Below are 23,912 nucleotides of genomic sequence, written 5' to 3' on the forward strand. Positions count from 1 at the left end.
CCCAAAATGATTATCAGGGTTTCATAGTCGTTCAATTTCCCTTATATGTGGGATACAAGGACAAAGCTCATATGGTAGTAAACAACAACTCAATAAGTTTACATCGTGTACCTTATAAATGTTCAATGTGAGCACCTCTCGTGGACACGGCGCATATCCATCCGGTAGCCCAAATCTTTCCAAACACGGGTCAGTATGAATTTGCAGGGTGTGGTTCTCCTGTCTCAGTCCAGCGATTTGGAAATAATCCTTCGTCCGATAACAATATTCGTCGGTGGTTTAATAAGTTCCAAACAACTATTTTCGATAATTGAACTACCAGATAGATGTGTGACGTGTCAGGAAAGATGCTAACATTGAACATTTTATAAGTTACACCATGTGAACTTGTTGGGTTGTTGTATACTATTATGTAAGCTTTGTCCTTGTACACCCAACGGCGAAAGAAACAGCAGGCGGATTGTCCACCACCATTTTCAATCGATCTGAATTACACAATGTGTTGACAATGAATTGAAATAAAGACGTCAATAAGCAGAGAACAATGCCTGCTTCGAACCAACATAGTTTCATTCCTTAAAATAACAAAGAATGTAGGATAAATAAGTAATAAAAATTGCGGTGGACAATTTGCCTACCATTATCTTTGCCGTTGACTGTACCACACATGTAAGGGAAATTAAACGACCTTGAAACCCCGATAATCATTTTGGGGCACTCTGTAACAGTGTGAAGGAAAATGTTCTGGAAACAAATTTTAACTCTTTGGTGACCTTCAAGTACTTTGCGTCAAGCAATCACAGCAAATTGCATAATTCCTCCACAAAGGAAGTGTACAGATGTAAAATATAATTGTTAATCATAAAGTCAAATAAGATATAAATCTTGAACGCAAGATACACCATATGGAAACAATAGCCTTATCTCAAAAGAACTTGGTATATAACGTTGGAAGGCAACAGTGAATGTTTTTCAGTTTGCTCACATCACAACAGTATGAATTCCGACGAACAGATAAGCAAGGTGGTTTCACTGAACGACTGCAAGAAGGTGACGAAAAGATGGCTGGGAGATTCGGACTTCACCGTGCTGGAGTACAAAGCGGAACCCATGGGAGCTGTGTGCGGGTTCTTGGGAATCCACATGAAGCTCACGGTCACGGTTCTTCACGACTCCCAGAAGAAAGTCCTCAACTTCTTTGCGAAAGGATTCCCGCTTCAAGAGAGCCACAGGAAGTACGTCTCGTCACTGAGAGCATTCACGAAAGAAGCTTTCATGTACGGCACAGTGATTCGTGAAATGAAGCACGTGGTTCCTGAAATTAGACTTCCGTTCCCTGCCTGCTACCTCGCGGATTCCCAGTTGGTCGTCATGGAGGACTTAGCAACGTCAGGGTACCAGCTGGTTGATAAGAAAGTTACACTGGACTTCGATCACTGCGTCGCTGTGATGAAAGCTTTCGCTACACTGCATGCCACGTCGGTTGCCCTGGAGAAGAAGATGGGGAAACCTCTGAATCAAGTCTACGACTTCTTCGAAAGTCTGTTCAACGACTCAGAAGGTCATCTAGGTTGCGCATGGGCTGAGAGTGGGTATAAAACATTCCTAGCGATCTGCTCGCTGTTGCCGGACTATAGTGATTTTGCAAAGAACGACAGGGAAAAGATACGTAAAGTTTGGGACACGGTGTGGGGACTTGTGAAAGCGTCTACCGACCATCTCAACGTGGTCTGCCACGGAGACCTTTGGAGCAACAACCTCCTCTTTAAATACTCCGATACCAATGCGATCTCGGACGTTAAGTTTGTAGATCTACAGATAGGACGGTACGCTCCACCGGCTACGGACATCTCCCTGTTTCTCCACACGACAACCACAAGAGCCATGAGAGAGAAAAACCTGGAGAAGTTCCTCGCCGTCTACTGGAGAACATTCACGTCCACTCTTCACAGCGTCGATGTTAAGCTTCCCGAATATTCCTACTCAGACTTCCAACAGAGTTACAAGGAATTTTCTAACTTTGGCCGCATCGCCTCAATTCTGTATCTCCCATTCGCTCTCATAGATGACTCAGCTGCGGAGGAGATGGTGGACCCTTCTTCAGCCGATGGTTTCCTAAATATGTTCACGGGAGACAGATCTCCAACAATTTGCTCTTTTTTCCGCAAGAACTCTTTGTATAGAGAAAGACTAACAGATGCTGTAGTGGACCTCTTGGAGCAATGTATGCCGAAGTAGGTATTCCGAATGAGATTGTATTCTTTACATGTAGCTTTATATGTCAATAATTTAATGAATTCTTGTATCAGTCATCTACGGAAATAGAGGCGTTGATTATAATGAAGTACGTATTCTAATTTAACTAATTCTCATCGATTAAGTTTGAATTTGGGGAAGGTCTGCGTCTAACAGTGTTGCATTAGACACCACCAACCCTGATTAGTAGCTCGAACTAGTCCCATGAACTTTGTCATGCCTAAATAGGCTTCGGAGTATCCACTGTTCCTTTCTTGTTCCTACCACATAACTGGAACAGGAGTGATAAATATTTGTAATAATTCCAACTCAATATTTATTTACGTAGTTAAAGAAATATTTCGACTCTCAATTTTCTGTTAAATAAGACATTTAATAGTAATTATTGCTATGGCAACGCATTAAAGAAATTGTATATTGTAATAAATGATAATTAGGGTTTCTATGTAAATTCCATTTGCAATTTTATAAAACTCATGGCAATTAGAAACACAAAATATGACTAAATATTTCGGTCTAGGATAATTTCTTCCTTTCATGGTACCGGTACACTCAACAGCAAAAGTACAGTAGGCAAATTATCCATTCGTATACTTTGTTTTCCAGAATGCTATCATCATAGATTGAAATAAAATGGCAATAACGTAGGGTAACATCTGCTTCACATTAACAGAATTTCAATCCTTGAACAAACACTGAAAGAAAAAAATTAAAAAATAATGAAAATACATAATTTACCTTCTATAATCTTTACTGTTGACTGCACTTACTCGCAATGAATCAGTCTGTAATACTGATTGTTTCTCGACCAACGTTCAGGATCAACTATGAACCAATCACACTTCTAATAATGTTGTGTTTTCCAGTCTAATTAAGTTTGTGTCTAAGACTGATCAAGATAGACAGGTGGCATACTAGCAGATGGATGCATCTTACACTCTTTATTAGAGTAGTGTGACATAGGTTAAAATGTCTCACATTTGCTCAAAAGACACACCTAGAGTGTCATATTTTTTAATAAAATTTCACCAGGACAGTAAGGTAAGTTACGAAAATATTTGAAAGCAATTATTGTAATAATAATACTAGTATTGTTCAGAAAATAAAGGTTCTCGGCGGACTTGAACTCATCATGTTCATTTAATATCCTGATGGTGCACCTATAGAAATTCCACCTTAGTATTTGATAAGAAATCATAGCGTACATATTAGGTGTATTCTGAGTCTAATGAGAATATTTTGTAGCAACTAAAATATAGGTATGCAGCAAGGACCTATTTATGGGGGTCCAGGGGGTCAGGACCCCCATCCCTCCCCGAAAGACTTATCAAGTACTAAAATTAAATAATGTAAATATACTCGTTTAGCATTTGTTGTATAATTTCCTCTGAACTTATTGTAAGACAAGCATTATATTGGGATCATACGGCTTTCAATGACATTGCAAAGAATATTTATGTACGCTACTACTCAAAATAATATGCATAAAATATTAATCAGAAACTTACTTTTCTCCAACTACATGTAACATCATTTTTAATATTCCATAAATATTAAATTATTCATCTATTTGACATTAATTTCATTGTCAGGGCACTTGTTTTTATTCCGATCTTAACTACAGGTCAGGTAAGCTGCGCTGTTATGTCAGTATTCTTATACAGTCTTTTCACCTATTCGTGTAAAAATAATATAATATTAACTTATGTATTGTAATTAGTATTAATTTGATTTAATATAATTATTTTAATTTAAACATTATTATTATTATTCCTGAGACATTTGGTTCGGACTCCACCCCCCACCCGAAACATATTTCTAGATACGTGCCTGGTATGCAGGTTACATTACAAGACGATACATCCCTTGTTTATCAGCTTCCTGCACCATGATTGTAATTTAGGGTGGGGCACAGGTACACGTGTTCCCCCGCAAGCGATGACTAAGTATTATGAAAAGGGATGTTATCATTACATAGAAGCTAACGCAAAGGTTCGGGCAACACAAAATAAAAGGTGATTTATAATTCCCTCTGGGTTTTCGAACGTTTGTAGTACGAGAACTGTAACAGATACAGTAAAACGCAGTCGTCGAGCAGCTATACTCTGTCCCGGCTATCTCTCGAGTAAGGTTGCACATAGGGCAGAGAAGGTAGAGTAATCGAGTAGGCAGAGCGAAGCAGTAGAAGCTGCTGCAGTCGCTTTCCCCCTTCACGCAATCCCATTCCCTCTCACGTGTCCATTGGTGGAGGCGTCTGGTGTCACTATTTACGCAGATAGTTGTTTTCGTTCACTTGCTCCAGAGATAACCGGGATAGAGTATATGGGAAGTTTTCTAACGTTGGAAGCGGCCCCGGCAGCCACCCAGCGTCGAATGACATGGGTACCTGGGGGAAACCCTGGGGGGTAAACGCGGTCAGGGGTGTGATGCTGATCACATCACCACCACTCACGACCGGAAAGTGTGGGGCGTTACCCCCACACCCCTTACACGCCTTCATGGCGTGGTGCTAAGCACAGGGGAGCACTTTACATTTTTATATATATAGAATACATGCTTGTGTAGTGCATAGTGACTCCACCCCACCCCAAATTGTTGTTTCTGTACTGCTGTAATATGAGGATGTCAATAATAGTGGGTTCTTCTATCGACCTGCTAAATTTATTTTCTTCTCGGTTGATAAGAACGTTCATTTGGAGATCAGGTATCCATATGGGCTCTTCTCATATTGGGTAAACACGATGTTACAGAATAAGCTTTTAAAAAGATTGTAAGCCTCTTGACAATCGACAGGCTGGTTTGTTTACAGAGAGCGTCATCTATCTCTCGTCCTTCAGTCCGCTCAAGGGGTGACTCAGTGTTCGATGGTGCCTGCTTCTCAAGAGCAACATGGTGTGGAAGATTTCGTTCAGTTTGAGAACAGTGTTTCTGCCTGTCTTCTATCTCTCCAGAACGATTGGCCTCATGCCATTCAAGTCCGCTGATAAGAACAACAGAATGGTTTTCTTGAGTTCCACATCTGCCTTTGTTTACAGCATTGTTATCATCACGGTCATTGTTGCGTTAGCCCTCTGCAACGTCGGCCAATTGGTGGACGAGTTAGGACAGAACGTGAAAAACCCCACAGAAAGATTCATGCAACAAACAGAGCTTATCATGCTGACAATCTTTGGTTCTTTGTCTTTGTACATACATTTATCGAAGGTGAAGACGCTCTTGAAGATTGTGGACAAGATTGAAAAGACAAGTTGTTGCTTGGGTCTGTCTTCAAAACAGTACGGCAGCGTGTTCATCAAGTCTCTCCTCATAACATGTATTGCAGTGTGTGTTATCATTTCACTACCTTGCATGGAGGTGGCATTGGGTGGGAACTTCGCGTCTGGAATTTACATTCCAACGCTCTTCCTTCACTGGTACGAAATAGTTATTGCAGCCCAGTTATGCGTTACTTGTCTAACGGTGGTCCAAGTTTTCTCGTCCCTGAATCTACACCTCATAGACACACTAGCCGATGGTCGCCCATCCAGACTCTCCAGTGATCCGAAGTCATCCAAGGAGCAGTGCCGCGTGTCGCTCAACCTCAGGAGGACGTCATCAGAAATATCTTTCTTGCGGAGCTGTCACAGCGCCCTCTGCGATGTGTCTTCCAAAGTGGTGGCCATGTTTGAGGTCCAGTTGCTCCTCATGTTGCTCCTCTGTTTCGTCGGTATCCTTTTATGTCTATTTTGCGCTATTTTTGGTTTCTACGGACACGAAGCTTACGAAGAATACACTGTGGTGTTTCTCTTGGAGTGGCTTCTAATTTTTTTGACGCCGGTCCTCTTTGTATTGATCCCCGCAGAGAAAATTCAACGACAAGTAAGTACAAGATCTTTCACTTTGCTTATTACGGCTTTAATATGTAAGTTTCTAATAATAAAATAAGAGAAATACAAACGCAAAAACTTAATCAATAAAAGTTACATATATATAAAACAATTTACTTCAAGCAGCAAATAAGAACTTGATTCATTTGTTGCTTTAAGTCCAATTTATGCTCAGATAGGCTAATCGGGACTGGACCTACAGTTTAAAGTGGAACCCCTACGCCATCAAGGAGGTCTATTATACGCCTAAGTATTGATTATCTACTTCCATAGCTCACTAGGAAACTTTATTAGATCAGTAAGCTTTATTCAATTCACATTATGATATTTTCTTGACAGTAAATATATATATATACTGTACAATGTACTTTACAAATGTGTTCAAATTGACATGAACTTTCAACTCTGAGTAAATACTTAGATATTTTTGAGAATGAGTATGAGGCCCAACAGTGGCGTCGGGCATATTTTACTGGGGATCAGTCACATTTCCTAAATACTTAAATAACATAAACAATGTATGTCTGGGCCAAGAGAGATTTTATTATCTAGTTTTTCTTGTTTCCTAGGGTCAGACTATTTGGCATAGAAAGAGCTCGTTCTCCCGTTTTCAAATATCATAATTCTGTCTTGTTCTCGCTTCGACTCGTGGAGACTAGAGGGGTCGGTTTTTAAAGTGCTGTGCTCGGATTTCAAAACGAGGTAGAGTCTTGTCTCCTCTCGGTACCATCTCTGTTTCCTTACATGTACTACTCACACATCCTTCTATACTACTGTACAGGGGCGCCGAATTGTCAAAATTATTTGGGCAGGCTCTGATCACTGAAACAAATTAATGAATGACTCACTCCCTCCCTTTTTTAAGTTTTGGCCTCAGTGTACGGAATCTCGTAAAAGCCCAAGTTCCTCAATTAAAATTTTCATTTACAGTTCGAATGCAAAATTTGTTCACGGATGGATATGTCACAAGTTTCGTCAATCATAATAGCAAAACATTACCAACTTTTAATATCTGCTACCACGGAGCGCAAAACAGATCTCCCTAATATATCAATGATCTCGTTCTGAATGTCATGTGAGAGCCATTTGTAGCCCGAACGTGCCATCCAGTCTCCTAGTTCAGGCACATCTTCTTTTGAAACTCTTTTTAGTAAAAATGTTAACAATACTCATAATTATATACTTAGTATATAGTAATAAGTCATGTGTTTTTCTGTCTCTGGTCATAGCCCTCCAAAGTTGATGGTTTAGCGGTCTCAGCCCCCAAAGTAGATGGTCTAGAACATTTCAAATGTGAATTTAAAGTTGAGTTCATGTGGCACAATTCAGAGTAAACTTTACACGAGAAGCAAAATAATACATTAGATTCTCTTAAGCAAAATTATTTGGGGGCCTCTGCCCCACATCGATAACATTGGGGGGGGGGGGGTCGAGCCCACAAGCCCCGTGGAGTCGGCGCCTATGCTAATGTACAACTACATTCAGCAACTTTGTTTTACAGGCGAAGCTCACAGGAATTCTCCTACACAAACACGACAGTCGATACATGGATAAGGACACAAGGGAAGAGGTACGATTTGCTGTGTGCTATTTCATTGTCTTGTACATTTCGGTGTTTCCTCTATTCTTCTAGCAAACTGGTGTGTTTTTGTTTTGTCTGTAGAAAAATGTGCTCAAAATGTCGGCAGAACCCCTATCAACGCTCCTTGGAAACTCCACTAGAATGTAAATTGTGCAGCGTTCATTGTCCTTTTCTTCTGGAGTAAAGGCTCTGCTTTACTTGTTCGTGCTTTCTATTTCAATTCGTATAAGGCCCTTACCCAGTGAAGGGGCCATGGGGGCATGTGTTCCTCAGAACTATAAATAAATGTGAACCTATAAAAAGCTACGAACGATCTTCCAAATTTGTAAAAAAATCGATTCTTTCCTTGCGTAAATGAATGAGTTTGTTGTTGAAAGAGACAGGCTTCAGAAGTCTGCAGTCTGCAATATTGAGTATTTTTAGTTTTATAACCATTGTTGCAAGAATACATCCCGATTTAGTCGAGACATTCTCATCGCCACGATTAGACAAAGTTGGCAGAAAAGCGACGCAAAATATACTAAATCAATCAACCCCACAGCATACGAATCTTCTCTTTGTTCCACATTTTCGGATCTACCCCCACACCCAGTTTAAAAAATCCTGGGTGAGGACCTGGAACGTATTTTGGGGAACACAAAAATCAATGAACATTGTGACGGACAATTTGCCTACCATTATTATTGTCGTTGGCTGTACAATCATTAAGTTGCTGTGCTGATGTGTTTAGTTCACCATTTCTGCCACTAGGAGCGCTGTGGTTGCTGTTCAGTAAGGGGCGGAATGTGGCGGAAATGATTGTTTTAAAAGTCAATCTTAACTAGAATGCTCATTTCGATGTTCAAATATTTATTTCTTAAGTCAAAGAATACAAATACATAAGTTGGCCTGCCCGATGGTGCAGATATATCGGCTCCCGGGTTCCATACCCGGTGGAGGCACATAGTGGTTCGGATCCTAATCTAAATTGTAGGTCCACTCACAATTAGCCTTACTGTGAAAAAATTGGATCTAAAATACCAACTAAATCAATCAATCAAACCAAACACATATGTATATATGCACTGTAGTTTGCAATTTCAAAATGCTGGAATGATTTGCACCAAACTTTGTTTTTCTTGAGATTTTTATGCTACAATTAATTATCTTCCTTGGGAGCTTTGAAGTAGTAGTAATTGTTGTTTTTTTTAGCGGGCAATACTCATCAATAAGTGTCTCTAACACCTAACACTTGAAAGATAAGAAAATTAATTGGTTCGAGTTTTTTAGTCATCATTGTTTTTATATTTTTTACCAATATTTAACTGTTAAACATTGCTTAATATACAAATTTAATAATTTAATTTATAACTTCTTTCACTGCCAATGTAACGTAATTTCTCATTTGATTGTAATCTAACATTTAATGAAAAACTAAATATGCTGACCAAGGCAGTAATTTATTTTATTAAAAACATAAACTAAACGTAACGTTTCAACCTTCTAGCAAGGTCTTCTTCAGACTCTGTATCAAGTACAAAAGTAACAAGATACAAATACAGGGCATTATACAACCTTAGTGACAATGAAGTTCGACCAGTCACAAATATAGGAGTGCGTTGTGAAAGAAGGAGAACACATGCATATGCTGAACATATTTTATTCAGCAGCATACATGGAACAAAGGAAAACATAAATTTCCGCTGCAACGCAGCCATGTATGGTGTCCACACAAAATAAAACATTTTCGTCCATCTACACGTGACATTGAAGTTCGCCCACTGTTAGAGGGGATCCTGTTTACCATGGTGTGACGCCGCCCCGTCGGCGAATAACTGTGGCAATGCGTCGGGGAATGCTGCGGACGAGTCGTTCAAGGTATTCCACATCGATGCGGTGCCAGTCCTCCTGCAGGCAGGCGATAAGAGCAGCCACTGTCGTGGGTCCCCTCTGTTGCACACGTCGCTTAAGAACACGCCACACATTCTCAATGGGCGAGAGGTCGGGACTCGATGGTGGCCATGGCAGAGTTTGCACGTGATGGCGAGTCAACCATTCTCTTGTCAGCCGCGCTGTACGAGGCCTGGCATTGTCGTGTTGAAAGATGAGACGCCACCCATGGAACAGGTGCCTTGGCACTGTGGGAAGATGCCGCTTCAGTATGCGTGTATAGGCGTGTGCATTCACAATGCCCCCACAGACGTGTAGTGGGCCAACCCCAGATGCCGTCATGCATCCCCATACCATCACTGACGCAGGTTTCTGTACCCTACGTGCATAACATTTTGCTGCATTCTGTTCCTCCTTCCGACAAATGACTGTTTTCCGTATTTTCCCATACACAACATTGAAAATGGATTCGTCCGTCCACAAAACCCTGTTCCACTGCCGAAATGTCCATCCCCGGTACATTCGTGCCCACCGTAGTCGATTGCCTTTGTTCAACATGGAAAGGAAGGGTTTACGTTTCGCCTTGTGTCGGTAACCGCATCGCTGTAGGTAACGGCGAATGGTTCTGGTTGACACTTCAATGTGAAAGCGTTCTCGAGTCCACAGTCGTAATTCGGCCACAGAAACATGATTGTTGGTCTGGATATAGCGCCTAAATATCCGTAGGTCACGCACGCTCAGCAGGCGTTTTCGACCGGGGGCCTTACCTGGCTCTGTAGTACCCGTATTTTGGTGGTGTTTGATGATGCAGTGGACGGTTGACTTGGGTACGTTCAGTTGGCGCCCTATTTCCCGTTCACTGAGTCCATCCCGTTGCAACTCCACCACTCTTCTCCTCACGGTGTTGTCAATAGGTTTGCCCCTGGCCATGGTGATGATGCACTGCGGTTCCTCGGTGCACAGCACGCGCTTATATACGGCGGACTCCCTTATCGTGTCCGTGACGTCATGCTTCCGTCGAATGCGCCACTATCTGGAATTTGCCGTATGGGTCTGGTGCCTGGTCGAAGTTCAATGTCACGCGTATAGTTCCCCGTTTTCGTTCTTTACGTGACCTTGGGTGCAACATGCTGGGATCACGATTCTTGCCTGCTCACACGCCTCCTCTTACACACATGCGTCACTTCTGCGGGTCACCCATTCCACCGCCTATGCCTCTGTGCATTTAATCACGTATTCCTATCTGGTCGAACTTCATTGTCACCAAGGTTGTATCTTGTATCTTGTTACATTTGTACTTGATACAGAGTCTGAAGAAGACCTTGCTAGAAGGTTGAAACGTTACGTTTAGTTTATGTTTTTAATAAAATAAATTACTTCCTTGGTCAGCATATTTAGTTTTTCATAATCATGGAAACAAGGCTTAATGTTGTTATAATTTAACATTTCATTAATTATTAGACTCCAACGATTTAAACTAAACACAGAGGAATGTGTTGAAATCGGGGTGGTCAAGTCAGTAGCGTATCTACATTTCTTCTACTTATAGACATTCAATGTTTACATGATGTCTTAAATAGAACATTTACAAAACTTCAATTTAGCAAACTAGAGAGGTGCATATAGAGTTAGAGTCGGTCCACGTGGCGGAGTAGTTAGCACATCGCGCTACAACACCAGGGGTCTCAGGTTCGAATCCCGACCTGGGCATGGATGTTTGCAAGTGTCCATTCATCAATTTCATCACATCATCACTATTCCCTATCTTCGAAAATTAGCCAAAAGTGGCACAAAAGGCGAAGTAAAATAAAGCAAATCAATCGGTCAAATCAAGCAAAGCAAATTAGAGTTTGGTTAGAGTTGGTGTTTTAAGTCCACTTTGTGCACAGTAATGCTAATCGGGACTGGAGCTACAGTTTAAAGTGGAATCCGAACCACTATGTGATTTCAGCGGGTATCAAACCTTGGAGCCCTTAAAGCGAATTAGAGAAATGAAACTTACATATTTGTTCTGTTCTGTAGGTGCAACTCTTTTCGATGCAGCTGTTACATCGACAATTGAAATTCACTGTTTGTGGTTTATTTCCACTGGATGCATCTCTCCTATACACGGTAAGTGTTAAGATGATCACAAATGATATAAGCATAATTTTTCTATTACCTTAAGAATTTAACCAAATCCTCAATTTAAACGAACCTTCCACTCCCAACAATAATAATATCCGTACTAATTATTTCCAGTTGCTATTATTTTTTCTAATTCCTCTAAAGTTTTCTCAATATGTTTTCCTCCAAAGCGAGAGGTAGGAGGTCTTGAAGAAAATCACACGACTCCCACGGAATAAGAAAAATAGCTTGCATATTGTTATATTAATGTCTTACATTTGCATAACTTTCCCCTCGTTCTGTTTAATTTGCTTCTCTTCAACTTTTCACTATTTATTTATCTCTCTCTCTCTCTCTCTCTCTCTCTCACACACACACACACACACACAAACACACACACACATACACTATTGCTATGATTTCCTTAAAATATTTAGCCTATATTTCACGTCCACCCGTAAATTTAACTTCACACATTTTTTGCAAATTAGATGCAAAACGAGGAATTCCAAGTGTTACAAGCTTTCTACACGTATATACTTCCATTAATTTGTCAATTGTGTCGTGGTGTCACAATCGTATCCACCTTGATTTATAGGTCTATATTTACTACATAACATTCTTCAATGTTCGCATATTAGGAACATTACATATTTCAGACATAATTTTTATAAAACTTGTAAGGATTACTGGAGCGAATGAAGAATATAGAGAATGTATCCAATTTCCTTAATTTCTGGTATACTAACTAAAATTTGGCCTTCTAATCACGAATCTGTTGTTAAAATGCGGGGGTCACGTGTGGAAATAGGAAAAAAAGCCGATATAAGTGGATTTTTTTACAGTTGTATCGCATTGTTTTAGGAACAACATTTTAACTAAGCTTGCCTAACCTAACCTTACCGGAAATTGTTCGTGGGGCTATCCATGAATGGTTTGTGGGGCTATCCGTGCATGATTAGTGGGACTATAGCTTCCTCACTGCGCAAGACGCCATTTTTCTAGAAGAACCGTTGCCAAACACCGGCCACGTCCATCCTCCTCCACACTCCACTTAAATAGCTGTTGCACATTAACAATTTATCACTCCTTTGTTCCGCCATGCTTCAACGATTAATGACCTTCAAATAACAAAGCAAGAATTAATGCTCTCCAAGTAACGAAGCAGCAGTGTGGCAACGCTGTAGACAGCGCAACGAATGCCGAACGTCACTTGTTCATAACATAAAACATTGTTCCTATGTTTCTGTATGGATAATGCATCGCGGTAATGAAGAACGTAATTTTGAAACATATATAGACGTAAGTGTACAATTTCTATAGGTCGCCCCCAAATCTTAACTCCAGATACGTTACCAGGACTGCATATTTAGTGAGTGTAAGAAGTAGGAAAGAAATAGGAGACATTCTCTGTATTCTTCATTAGCCGGACCCTGTCGCTGAGTGGTTAGCACTTCGCGCTACGACGCCAAGAGTCCCGGGATCGAATCCCGCTCGGGCATGTTTGTTTGTGAATGTCCATTCATCAATTTCATCATTTCATCACTCATCCCCATCTTCGCAAATTAGCCAAGAGGCACAAAACGCGAAGTAAAATAAAGTAAATCAGATAAATAAAATATTCTTCATTCTTACCCTATTACTTTCCTACTAAAAGAAATTCCCTCCATAAATGCCTAATTTCCTCAAGTTGCAGAGGGTGTCATAAATCGTACGCACAAACGACTGAGCTTTCGGTACGAGAATGGCTGGCACATATTTCAAAAAATTACCAAGAGGTGTCAGTATGTTTGTTTAAAGAAAGAAACAATAGTCGCAAAAGGAAACTACCACACAACGTAGAATAAAAATTTACTATAGTTCAAACACCTATAATTTCTTCGTTTCCTCAATTTTTGACAGTCGTACTTACCTATTTGCTTCGCGGAACATTCCTGAAGATGTATTGATGTTTTTTTTATTAAAGTAATTGCAATTTTTCACATTACGAGTACTTCTTTCTCGTAGTCTTCTCGCTTGCCTCAGACACAATATGGCGCGGACACCTTCCTACATAATCGCGCGCCGTGCTTGTCTTTTGTCGATTTTCATTCGTTATGCAGTGTTTCAACCTTCGGAACCAAAGAAATACCCTTGAACAAAGCCCATCTCATGTAATTTTTTTTTTAAAAAAAATCTCATTTTTTTACGAAGGAAATTTTAATGTTTCGTGGCGCTATCCGTGAATGATTTTTGGAGCTATGCGTCCCGGAATCGGTGGGAAATTTAAAGTAAAAAATTATTTTCGTTTGAAATTTTTTAATCCAAATTTCCAACCGATTTCGGGCTCTGCCCCTGGGCTAATTGACTTACCGCCCCAACCGCTACCGCGACCCCGCCTCCGCTCCGCTCCGGCTACCCGGCTTTCTCTATAGAGTCCCTGTTAAACGCATGCTAGAAATTGGCCGGAGTCACCTGCCCCGAAATGAGCCCCAAACTTTTAAATTTGAAGAAATCCGTTTCCAGGATACGGAAAACTTACCTGAATTTCACCACTCATCCACGACACGTCATATTAGGCAATAGGCATATACCCACAGCCCATTCCTTCTAACGAGTAGCTTACATTCAATGCCACATTTTGGACATTCCTTTCCTTTCTTCACGATACCGTGTTCAATTAAATTAAAAAATGCACTGGATCTTCCACACGCGGGACGAATTTCAACACGCATCCACGACACGTCATGTTTCTAACTTTCGTTGCAAACACAGACTGTTCGAAACACTGGATACCCAATGAACATGAACAAAACACAATCACGACGCGTGATGATGTACGTAGGTGTACGTACGCCCCAAAGGCTATTCCCCGTCGGAGCATGAATTTTCAACGAAGAACATGAATTTCCGCTATGATACATTCCCACATCACACAAAACACCTTTCCGATGTTAGACAATGCTACAGGAACTTATTACGGTAAGTAGTTTCTTCTGCAAAAATGAAGAAATCTGTTTGAACTATAGTAAACTACCCAACTATGTTAAAACTTCGCTGCTACGATAAGACGCTACAATCACAGCATGACAAAGTTACTCGTCACTCTCCATTTTCCAGTTACAAAAAGTATGGTACTCACGTTCCAACATCACAGACGAAAAGGTCAAAGGGTTCCCTCTAACAGCTGTTACCAGCTTCTAAACGATGCAGACCATGGAGTCCGTCTGTTCGTGCGCCAGTCTTATGACGGCGAGAAGTAATTAGATTCCGCTTTCCTGATGCACCATTTATTATACGCAAGACGAGTAATTCCAAGTGTTATACAGCTTTCTACACGTATATACTTCCACACTTGGCACAAAATAACCTCGAACCACTGCCCGGTTACACACTCTGACGTCTAGCGATCAGCTGTTCTGGCTACCAGCACTCCATTCTTCTTATCTCGCTCGGGCCGTCAGGAGTTGAGGAGCTATGAGGTCAGCACTCTTGTACTACGTCACACCGGCGCTCCTACCTCAAGGCTCTTTTCATTACGAACAGCTCGGTACACTCGATTACAAAAATATTCAACTGGCATAACATATGGGGCTTTCCATGTGAAGTGCCCCTGAGCCTAAATATTTAAAATTAAATGCAATGCTGTAACTTTATCCTATCATGTGAGTGAACAAGGGGTCCCGGGTTTGAATCCCGGCCTGGTGTGGATGTTTGTGAGTATCCATTCATCAATTTCATCTTGTCATCACTCATCTCATCTTCGCAAATTAGCCAAAAGTGGCAAAAAAGCGAAGTAAAATAAAGGAAATAAAAAAAAAATCTTGTGAGTGAACAATCTAAAATTGTCAAAAATTCAAGTATTATACATAATTAAGTTAGTCGGGAGAATGTATTTTACATATTGTTCGTTTATTATAACTTTTTTTTATTTACGGTACTTGTGTTTTATATTGTGTCCCAGCCGTGACACCAAAAACAATTACTTTTCTCCTTTAACTGTTCCATTTCCCCTTCAACTCCACTAGAATATTCAAAGGTCAATTACATTATCTCCTTGTCTTAAATAATTTATTTTTCCTCACTTGACAATTCACACAAATTAAAATAAAGTTCTTATTAATTTAAGGGGCAGTGTTTTGTCTGTCCCACTCGTGACATAAAATTGTTCACCTTTAGCTAATCTAAGGGTAGTTATGTTTAATCAACAGTGTTAAGTTTCATATTTCATTGCACAGAAACTGTAAAAATGTAATATCTACATTTTTTATTAGTGTCCCACTCGTGACTATGGAATATCCCATATTGATTATTTTACGTCGTTTTCTACTTTTTGTGTTAATTGGAAAGATGTGGATGAATGATGAACTGATAAAATATGTGACTGAACAGACACTATGATACATATACCTCATCCGGGTGTGGAACTGCCTTCGTAGCGCTTCACACAGGCAACTACGCCAGGAAAGCTGGCATATGCATGTATGTACTACTTCAGAAAACAACATTTTAATGTTTTGATTTCTCATTTAAAATTTTCATTCTGCCGATAGAAGAATGTACTTTTCAAATTTTCCGGATATGTTTCAACCATGTGATTTTGAACGTTAATTATTACTCCAATAATTTGCTTTAAATTCTTTCTGTGCTTGCAAATTATATGTATAATTATTGCCAACTTTGTACATGAATTTAGTACATAAAAATATAGGAAGGGAGAAACTAAAATTTTACATACATATCAATGTGATATCTACCTGCTAATATACTGGTAAATTATTCTAGTTCTTGGACTTTTAACCACTGTTATTTTTTAAAAGAGATTTACCTACGTTTCAGGGTAGCGTGTAGCCTGTTAGATCATATAAATGGTTGCCCTGGAGGATTATTCTCGGTGGCCTAGGCTCCACCGCGTCTGTCGGTCGCAATGACCTCTGTATACATAAAGTTGCCAGGTAGGATTATCAGTGGCCCAGGCTCCACTTCGTCAGATGACCATGTCAAGGTCACGATCAAGGCTTCGTGTGGCACCGTTAGGTTTCCACCTTGATCCCCGGGGACTGGACCGCCCCGGATTGCAAAAAAATAAAAGTGGTTAAAAGTCCAAATACTAGAATGAATAAATCAGCACTGATTAGCTACAAAGAAGAACTGGTAAATTATGTTTCTACTAATGGATAACTTAGAAAAAAATGTAATTATTGTTCATTATTCTCAGGCTGCCATAGCTCTCAGTATCTTTGATTTAAGACTAACTATATTTTCCCCATAACTATTTGGAATATTTTTAACATCTAAAAAAATCGGTTTTTTTTTTACCTAGCACCTTTTCTACAAGTAAATCTACAATTTAAGCCATTACAAATGGTGTGGCAAGTTAGATTCTTGCTTGAAAGAATATGGGCCTTTACAGAACGAAGCCACTTTATTAAGTTACTCTTTTTCGTATTCATTTTTAGCAAGTCAGATGATTTAGTATTTTCTTGTTTGATAGTGGTGATAATTTATTTCTTCTCTTTCTCTGCAGATCGCAGGGTCCGTCACTACCTATTTGGTCATTCTAGTCCAACTTCAACCTGTGGTAAAAGTTGACAGTCGTGTCCCAGGAAATATAGGTTCATTTGTAAATGGAACAGACTGGGAAACTAGAACCTTTAGCATTATAAGTAACTGAAGTGTCATATCCAAGGAAATATGTAGTTCCTTCTTGGCGGAAGTAACACAACTTCAGCGATTAAAATTATCAGCCACGTATCACCCGCTATATGTATCAAATGTACCAAAATCTTCTCCCGACCCTCTGGGTAAAGGCTGATGGAACAAGAAATCATCGTCAATTCAGAAAGATATCCATTGGATGAAACAAAACTAATCTTACTACAATTCCAGTTAGAAACTTTGAAGTTGTATTGTTGTATGATTGATATTTCTCATAACTTTTGTTTACCTTTGTAGGTCAAGGGAGACGAGACGATGGAAGATGGATTAATGTAACAGGTGATTCATGTAACAACGATCCACAATTTGGCCAGGATTCTAATCTTGTACCCAAAGGGTGTGAGGGAGAGAAAAGGCGGATGTATGTGATATGCAGAACCGTTCATATTTAGCTCCAGAAGGTCTGTCCTGAATGTGTAAATAAATTTAACATGTAAATTGTTGGACCTTTATGGATACGTTATTAGTAAAAGGAAGTTCGAACGCTGTATGAGAGACACCTTGTATAAGCTGTGGAGTACGAATATTATACACCCATATATTGAATATAGCATACTACTTGTAAACACAACTTCATATTTTAAATGAAAAACAAATCATTCCAGATCATATTTTCTGAGAGATATAAAATAAGAATTAATTAATTAGAAACTAAGAAAATTGTTTCTTATCACAAGCATTTCTAATGGCGTGAGTTTTATTGCTGGGAATGAAGCAATGGGAAACTGGAGACAATATGAAGGTTAGGTAAATATTACATCCTTTGCTAGGCTTAACTATGTAACAGATAAACTCTAAATCTTTTCTTGCGTAACATTATAGCTGCCGAGGAGAAAACATCATACTGTGTTTGGAGGAATTGTTTCTTTCATAACAATTGAAGGCAACTTGTGAGAATTTTGGTTCAACGAAGACTGAAATATCTAGCAGAAGCTATGGAAATCGATAAACAGATAAGTACCATAGTTTCACAAAATGACTGCGAGAAAGTTGTGAAAATGTGTCTAGGAAATTCGGGTTTTAGTGTGCTCGAGTACAAATTGAAGCCTGTAGGCACAGTGGGTGGATTTAATGGCATCCACTTGAAGCTTAAGGTGAACATTCTACATGACTTCAAGGAAAAAGTGCTGGAGTTGTTTGTGAAGAGCTTCCCTCTTCAAAGCAGCCATAAGGATTATGTAACCGAGACGAAGATCTTTTCGAAAGAAGTGTTTGTGTATGGGTCTGTAATACGGGATATGAACAGAATTGGAACTTCTATCACGCTGCCACTTCCAACCTGCTACCTCGTTGATTCTCAGTTCCTTATCATGGAAGATCTTACTAGTTCGGGATACGTTCTGCCAGACAAAGACACGACACTGAGCATTGATCAATGTATCGCTGTGATGAAATCGCTAGCCCGGCTACATGCCGCGTCAGTAGCACTGGAAAACAAGCTGGGTAAGCCTCTGAATCAAGTGTACGACTTCTACGAAACTCAGTTCGTCAAATCTGAGAGTCACCCTGGATTTGCCTACATAGAATGCGGGTACAATTGCTTTGTCTCACTTTGTTCATTCTTGCCGGAATGGAATGACTTTGTGATAAACCGCAAGGAAAAGGTACGAGAAGTCTGGGACACAGTCTGGGACTTGGTGGAGCCATCTGCCACTCACGTGAATGTCTTATGTCACGGTGATCTTTGGAACAACAATATCCTTCTGAGATACTCCGACGATAGTACTATCCAAGATGTAAAATTCGTGGATCTGCAGTTAGCTCGATATGCGCCACCAGCCACGGATATTTCTCTTTTCCTTCACTTGACAACGACACGAGATATGAGAGAGAAACATTTGGAAAAGTTCCTTCACACCTACTGGCAAGCCTTCATCCACAATTTATCTACAGCTGATGTTGCAATTCCAAGATATTCCTATTCTAACTTTCAAAGCAGCTACAAGGAATTCTGCAACTTCGGCCGCATTGCAGCAGTTGTATATCTGCCCCTTACAATTATGGAAGAGTCTGCCATGGAAGAAGTGGTGAACCCTTCATCTGCAGACAGCTTCAGAAGGTTTATCAGGGAAGATCGATCTGAGCTGGTCTGTTCTTATTTGCAAAAGAGCTCTGTGTACAGAAGCCGTTTGTCAGAAGCAATACTTGAGTTTCTGGAGCAGTGTAACTGACCTTCTGCCATAGTTAAGAGACTTATTAATGAAGCTTCAGGTTTATATTAAAAAGACACCATGTCTATGGAAAGCTTCTCTTTCCAATTGGTTTTCTCAATAATATCAGAGAACCTTCCCATCCTTCTCCCAAGTTTTCTGTCTGGATTAGGTGAGCATCAACTTTGAAAGAAGTCACAATTGTATCTTGTACAGGGTGTCCCACTCTTAAGGGGCCCCGGAAAAAGTGTTATAAAAATCTTAATAAACGAGGATATGAAACCAAATTTGTACATGACATACCTTTATGGTCGAGAAATGAAGGTACATTACAAAAAGTGCTGGAAGTGACCTCCCCCCATCTGTATACACAGTTCAACACGGCGCTTGCATGTTCGTGAATGTTCTCAAGTAACTCGTCGCTGAAAGGCCAGGGATATTGCAGTATACGTGGTACAGTCATGAAGCGTGGTTCCACTTGTCAGGATACTTGAACTCACAAAACACACGTTTATGGAGTAGTGACAACCAGCATGCAATCGTTGAGGAACCCCTTCATTCACAGAAGGTGGGCGTGTTCTGTTCATTATCACAGCGGCGCATCATTTGAGCCAATTTTTTTGACACTACTGTCAACAGTGATGTGTACCAGGTATCGTTTCATGACTTTGTGAACCAGTTGGATGACGAGGAACTGACACTTGGCTGGATGGGGCAACATGACACACGTCTGACGCGAGTATGGCTGTGGTGGAATAATTTTTCCCTGACCGACCAAGGTCACCGGACTTGACCCCTGACTTTTTTCTGTGGGGTCACCTTAAAGGTAGTGTGTACAAGAACAAACCAAGCACCATCGACGAGTTACGTGAGAACGTCCGCCGTGAAATCAGGCAGTCACGCCGAATACTCTGGCACCAACATTCACGAACATGCAGCGCCGTGTTGAACTGTGTATACAGATGGGGGATGTCACTTCCAGCACTTCTTGTAATGTACATTCATTTCTCAACCATAAAGGTATGTCATGTACAAATTTGGTTTCATATCCTCTTTTATTAAGATTTTTATAACACTTTTTTCGGGGCCCCTTACGAGTGGGACACTTTGTATCTTATAACACTAATACTGCTTCTAATATTAATAAAGTGGACTCTTTCTAATTCGAACTTGGATAATTCCAAGAACAGAAGTTCATTCCCCTTGAAATCATCTTTGATGATACAAGTTTTTGTTAATTCGAAGTTGGTATAATTATAATTTTTCTGTGTCCTCTTGGAGTTCGAATTAAAAAGAGTCCAATGTAGTTTATTTTATATGTTCAGCCAAAATTGGTCTAAATACTATATTTTGCGGGGCCTCCCCGATGGCGCAGTGGTAGCGTCGTCGCCTTGTAATCAAGGGGTCCCGGGTTCGATACCCGGTGGAGGCACATAGTGGTTCGGATCCCACTTTAAACTGTAGGTCCAGTCCCAATTAGCCTTACTGTGCATAAAGTGGACTTAAAACTCCAAATCAATCAATCAACTATACTTTGTCCATACCACACCTTCACAAAACAACTATTTTTATACATATAAAAAAGCAAGTCAATCTTTAAATTAAATGTGTAGATTTAATATACATGTATGTGTAATATAAACATAAGTGTTCTGGGTATGGATCCCTCGTTTCCATGTGTACAAACACTCCAAATAATTTTATTCAAATAACATACATTATTAATATCTTCACTCCATAGTTTACACACAAACTTGATATTCTAATATCAATAGGCAGGGCAATAATCATAATTATTACTACGTTCAAAGTAAGATCAATTACATTTAATGCATAGCAATGTGCAATAAGCTTTTGTTCTACCTAAACCTTTTCCGTGATAACTTCTGCTCTTCCTCTCACCTATTCAACATAATGTGAGCAGAATCGGAAGGGCAGGAGGTATGAGTAGCTGCGTAGGTTCGAGAGTTTAATGTGTACAGAAATTTCAATGTGGACGAACTGTGTAAGATATATAAAAATATTTTATAAGTGCCACAATAGTCTTCTCATTGGACCAATTTTATTTGCAATTTTTTTTATTAATAGCTTGTATAATATTATTGTTTCACCTGGTATTTTACATTGTAAAAGTATAGAAGCTTTTCGAAATTTAAAGGTGCTGAGATGTTCTACAACTACAACTACACAACAATCTTCAGGGGTATGGAAAGAATAGTATCTAAAATAATATTAACAAATTCAATGTGGAGATGTACAAGAAACAAGAAAATACACTATGTTATGAAGAGGTTTTCTCTGGATATGAACCAGGTGATTTCCGGATGGGCTTCCGAGCTTTCGAGAGTCAATGTCACTCTCATCTTCAGGGATTGAAGTGAAGCATGAGAGTGACATTAGCTCTCGAAATCTCGGAAGCCCTTCTGGAAATCACCTGGTTCATATCCAGAGAAAACCTCTTCATTATTCGCCGCCAGAAAAGCTTGAAGAAATATTTCACACTATGTTATGTCTAATTATTTTATTAAACTTCATAAAATGCTCGCGTGTTCGAGTGTGTTTCTCTTCTTCTTTTTCCCCATCTTTTGCAAATCACATCATCTTCTAATTATTGCAATATTGATATGCAATTCCATGTTTAATTAAGCAGTCACTGATAAATTATGATTCCAAGTTCCCTAAACCTTGAAATTCTCAAAAGCGAAGCGTCAGTTAATGAAGAAAGAATGCAAGGTTTCATAACTGGTAAAAATTCCTTCCTTTCATCAGTCTACTCGAGCAAGTCATGTGCTCTTTGTTTGTGTGGCATTGAATCTAAATTTAACGTCAGCGTTTTTTTTTAAGCCTTGAAGAACTGCGAAAGAATTGCTGTGCGAAGTGGTTAAATGTAAAAACTGAATTTTAGCTGCCGCAGCAATCTTTCAGAGAAACCATGCAGTATATGCAAGAAAAAATATTGAATTGGCCAATATTAGGGATACCAAGTGTTTTAAATAGCACGTCGTGAGCATTAAAGCTTCCAACATTACATTATTGCCTACATCCTTAGCGTAGTGATTATCACTGCGCGCTACGACACCAAAGGTCTCGGCTTCGAATTTCGGCCTGGGCATTCGTGTTCTTCATTAGTATCGCACATGTGCCTACTCGGATGTTGCAGTATAAAATAGTAAAACATCATTATTTTTATCATTGTGTGAGTTGGTGTTTTAAGTCAATGTTATACACAGTAAGCCTAATTGGGACTGGACCTACAATTAAAAGTGGAATCCGAACCACTATGTGCCTCCACCGTGTATCGAACCCGGGACCCCTTTACAAGGCAACGACGCTAACACATCTATGTTTATTATTATTATTACCACTATAGTTATTAAAATAAAACTGCATTGTAAAAAGTTTACATTTTTTATTGTTTTCCTTACAACCTTTGTTGTTCATCTTACCTAAATCATTGACATAACATTGTAACCTGCAGTAATTGCATATTAGCACATGCCAATATTTTATATGCGATAACAATTTCATTGGCTCAATTACATTTCTTTCAAATTACTAGTATTACTGCAGAATACAAAATATTCTACAGTCAGTGATAAAAATGGTTGTCCGTCTAAACTTAAAACACCATCATGTTGCATCCTCATAGAAAAATTGCCTACATTAAACTGCAAATATCATTGCATATGCAAACTTCAAAAGGGCCAAAAATATTAAGAACGTAGTTATTTATGAGCTCCATTTTCTGTTGTTGAACTACAAGAATCATTGTAGTATTTGAAATGTTACAATTTCCATAATGTTAATCGAAGGAAAACATTCTTATAAACTTGAAAACATATGTTTTCGCCTCAAAAATTTATAGAACTTTTTGTATACAAAACACTTTGGGAACACTAGTCAGATAATTTGACTACTAATAGAAATAAAATTATTAATAATAGTGAAGAAAATCGTTCAATAAGTTACTACAAGAAACTAAGACATTCACTCATACATTAGTAATAGTTAGTTACATTTATCATCTAAACATGTACATAAAAAAAAATGTTTCTCTCACAGATTCAATACTTTCTTACGTCAGTGTTCTAATCTTATATACATACATTAATGCACAATTTTCGTCACTTTATCTTGGAGAAATCCTGACTTGCAAACCGTTTTTGGACATAAGCACAACATTTGGTAGAAGTATCAGCTCCTCTGGTTTCTCGAGAGATTCTATCCTGTATCTCCTGAGAATTGACGAGACTATGGCTTTCTCAACTAGCGACATGAATTTTGTTGCTGCGAATAGAAATACATTTTGCTATCTCAGTGTTCATTTAAAATTACACTATCAATTTTTTATCTGTGAGAATAGAGAACTAAAGATACCATTGATAT

The 23,912-nt window shown here is 39.3% G+C and overlaps 3 protein-coding genes across 4 annotated transcripts in view; 2 read left to right on the forward strand and 1 right to left on the reverse strand.

The window, feature by feature from the left end:
* Positions 1-994: 994 nt before the first annotated feature.
* On the forward strand, positions 995-17,686 carry LOC146001458 (uncharacterized). The gene is made up of 4 exons (XM_083138782.1): positions 995-2,234; positions 7,624-7,692; positions 11,596-11,685; positions 17,614-17,686. The coding sequence occupies exons 1-3, from the start codon at positions 997-999 to the stop codon at positions 11,633-11,635; spliced, it is 1,347 nt and encodes a 448-aa protein (XP_082994908.1). The 5' UTR covers positions 995-996; the 3' UTR covers positions 11,636-11,685; positions 17,614-17,686.
* Positions 17,687-18,276: 590 nt separating this feature from the next.
* On the forward strand, positions 18,277-19,547 carry LOC146001767 (uncharacterized). The gene has a single exon (XM_083139486.1). The coding sequence runs from the start codon at positions 18,312-18,314 to the stop codon at positions 19,545-19,547; it is 1,236 nt and encodes a 411-aa protein (XP_082995612.1). The 5' UTR covers positions 18,277-18,311.
* A 3,420-nt stretch (positions 19,548-22,967) lies between these two features.
* LOC146001137 (cytochrome P450 4C1-like) overlaps positions 22,968-23,912 on the reverse strand; it is a 44,434-nt gene continuing 43,489 nt past the window's right edge. For both annotated transcript variants that reach the window (XM_083138428.1, XM_083138427.1), the window contains exon 13: positions 22,968-23,813. In XM_083138428.1, the coding sequence (XP_082994554.1) occupies positions 23,656-23,813 (158 nt within the window). In that variant the 3' untranslated portion in view covers positions 22,968-23,655. The remainder of the gene's footprint in view (positions 23,814-23,912) is intronic.

The sequence above is a fragment of the Lepisma saccharinum genome, chromosome 17 (genome assembly GCF_977018435.1).
Source record: "Lepisma saccharinum chromosome 17, izLepSacc3.1, whole genome shotgun sequence".
Lineage (NCBI taxonomy): Eukaryota > Metazoa > Arthropoda > Insecta > Zygentoma > Lepismatidae > Lepisma > Lepisma saccharinum.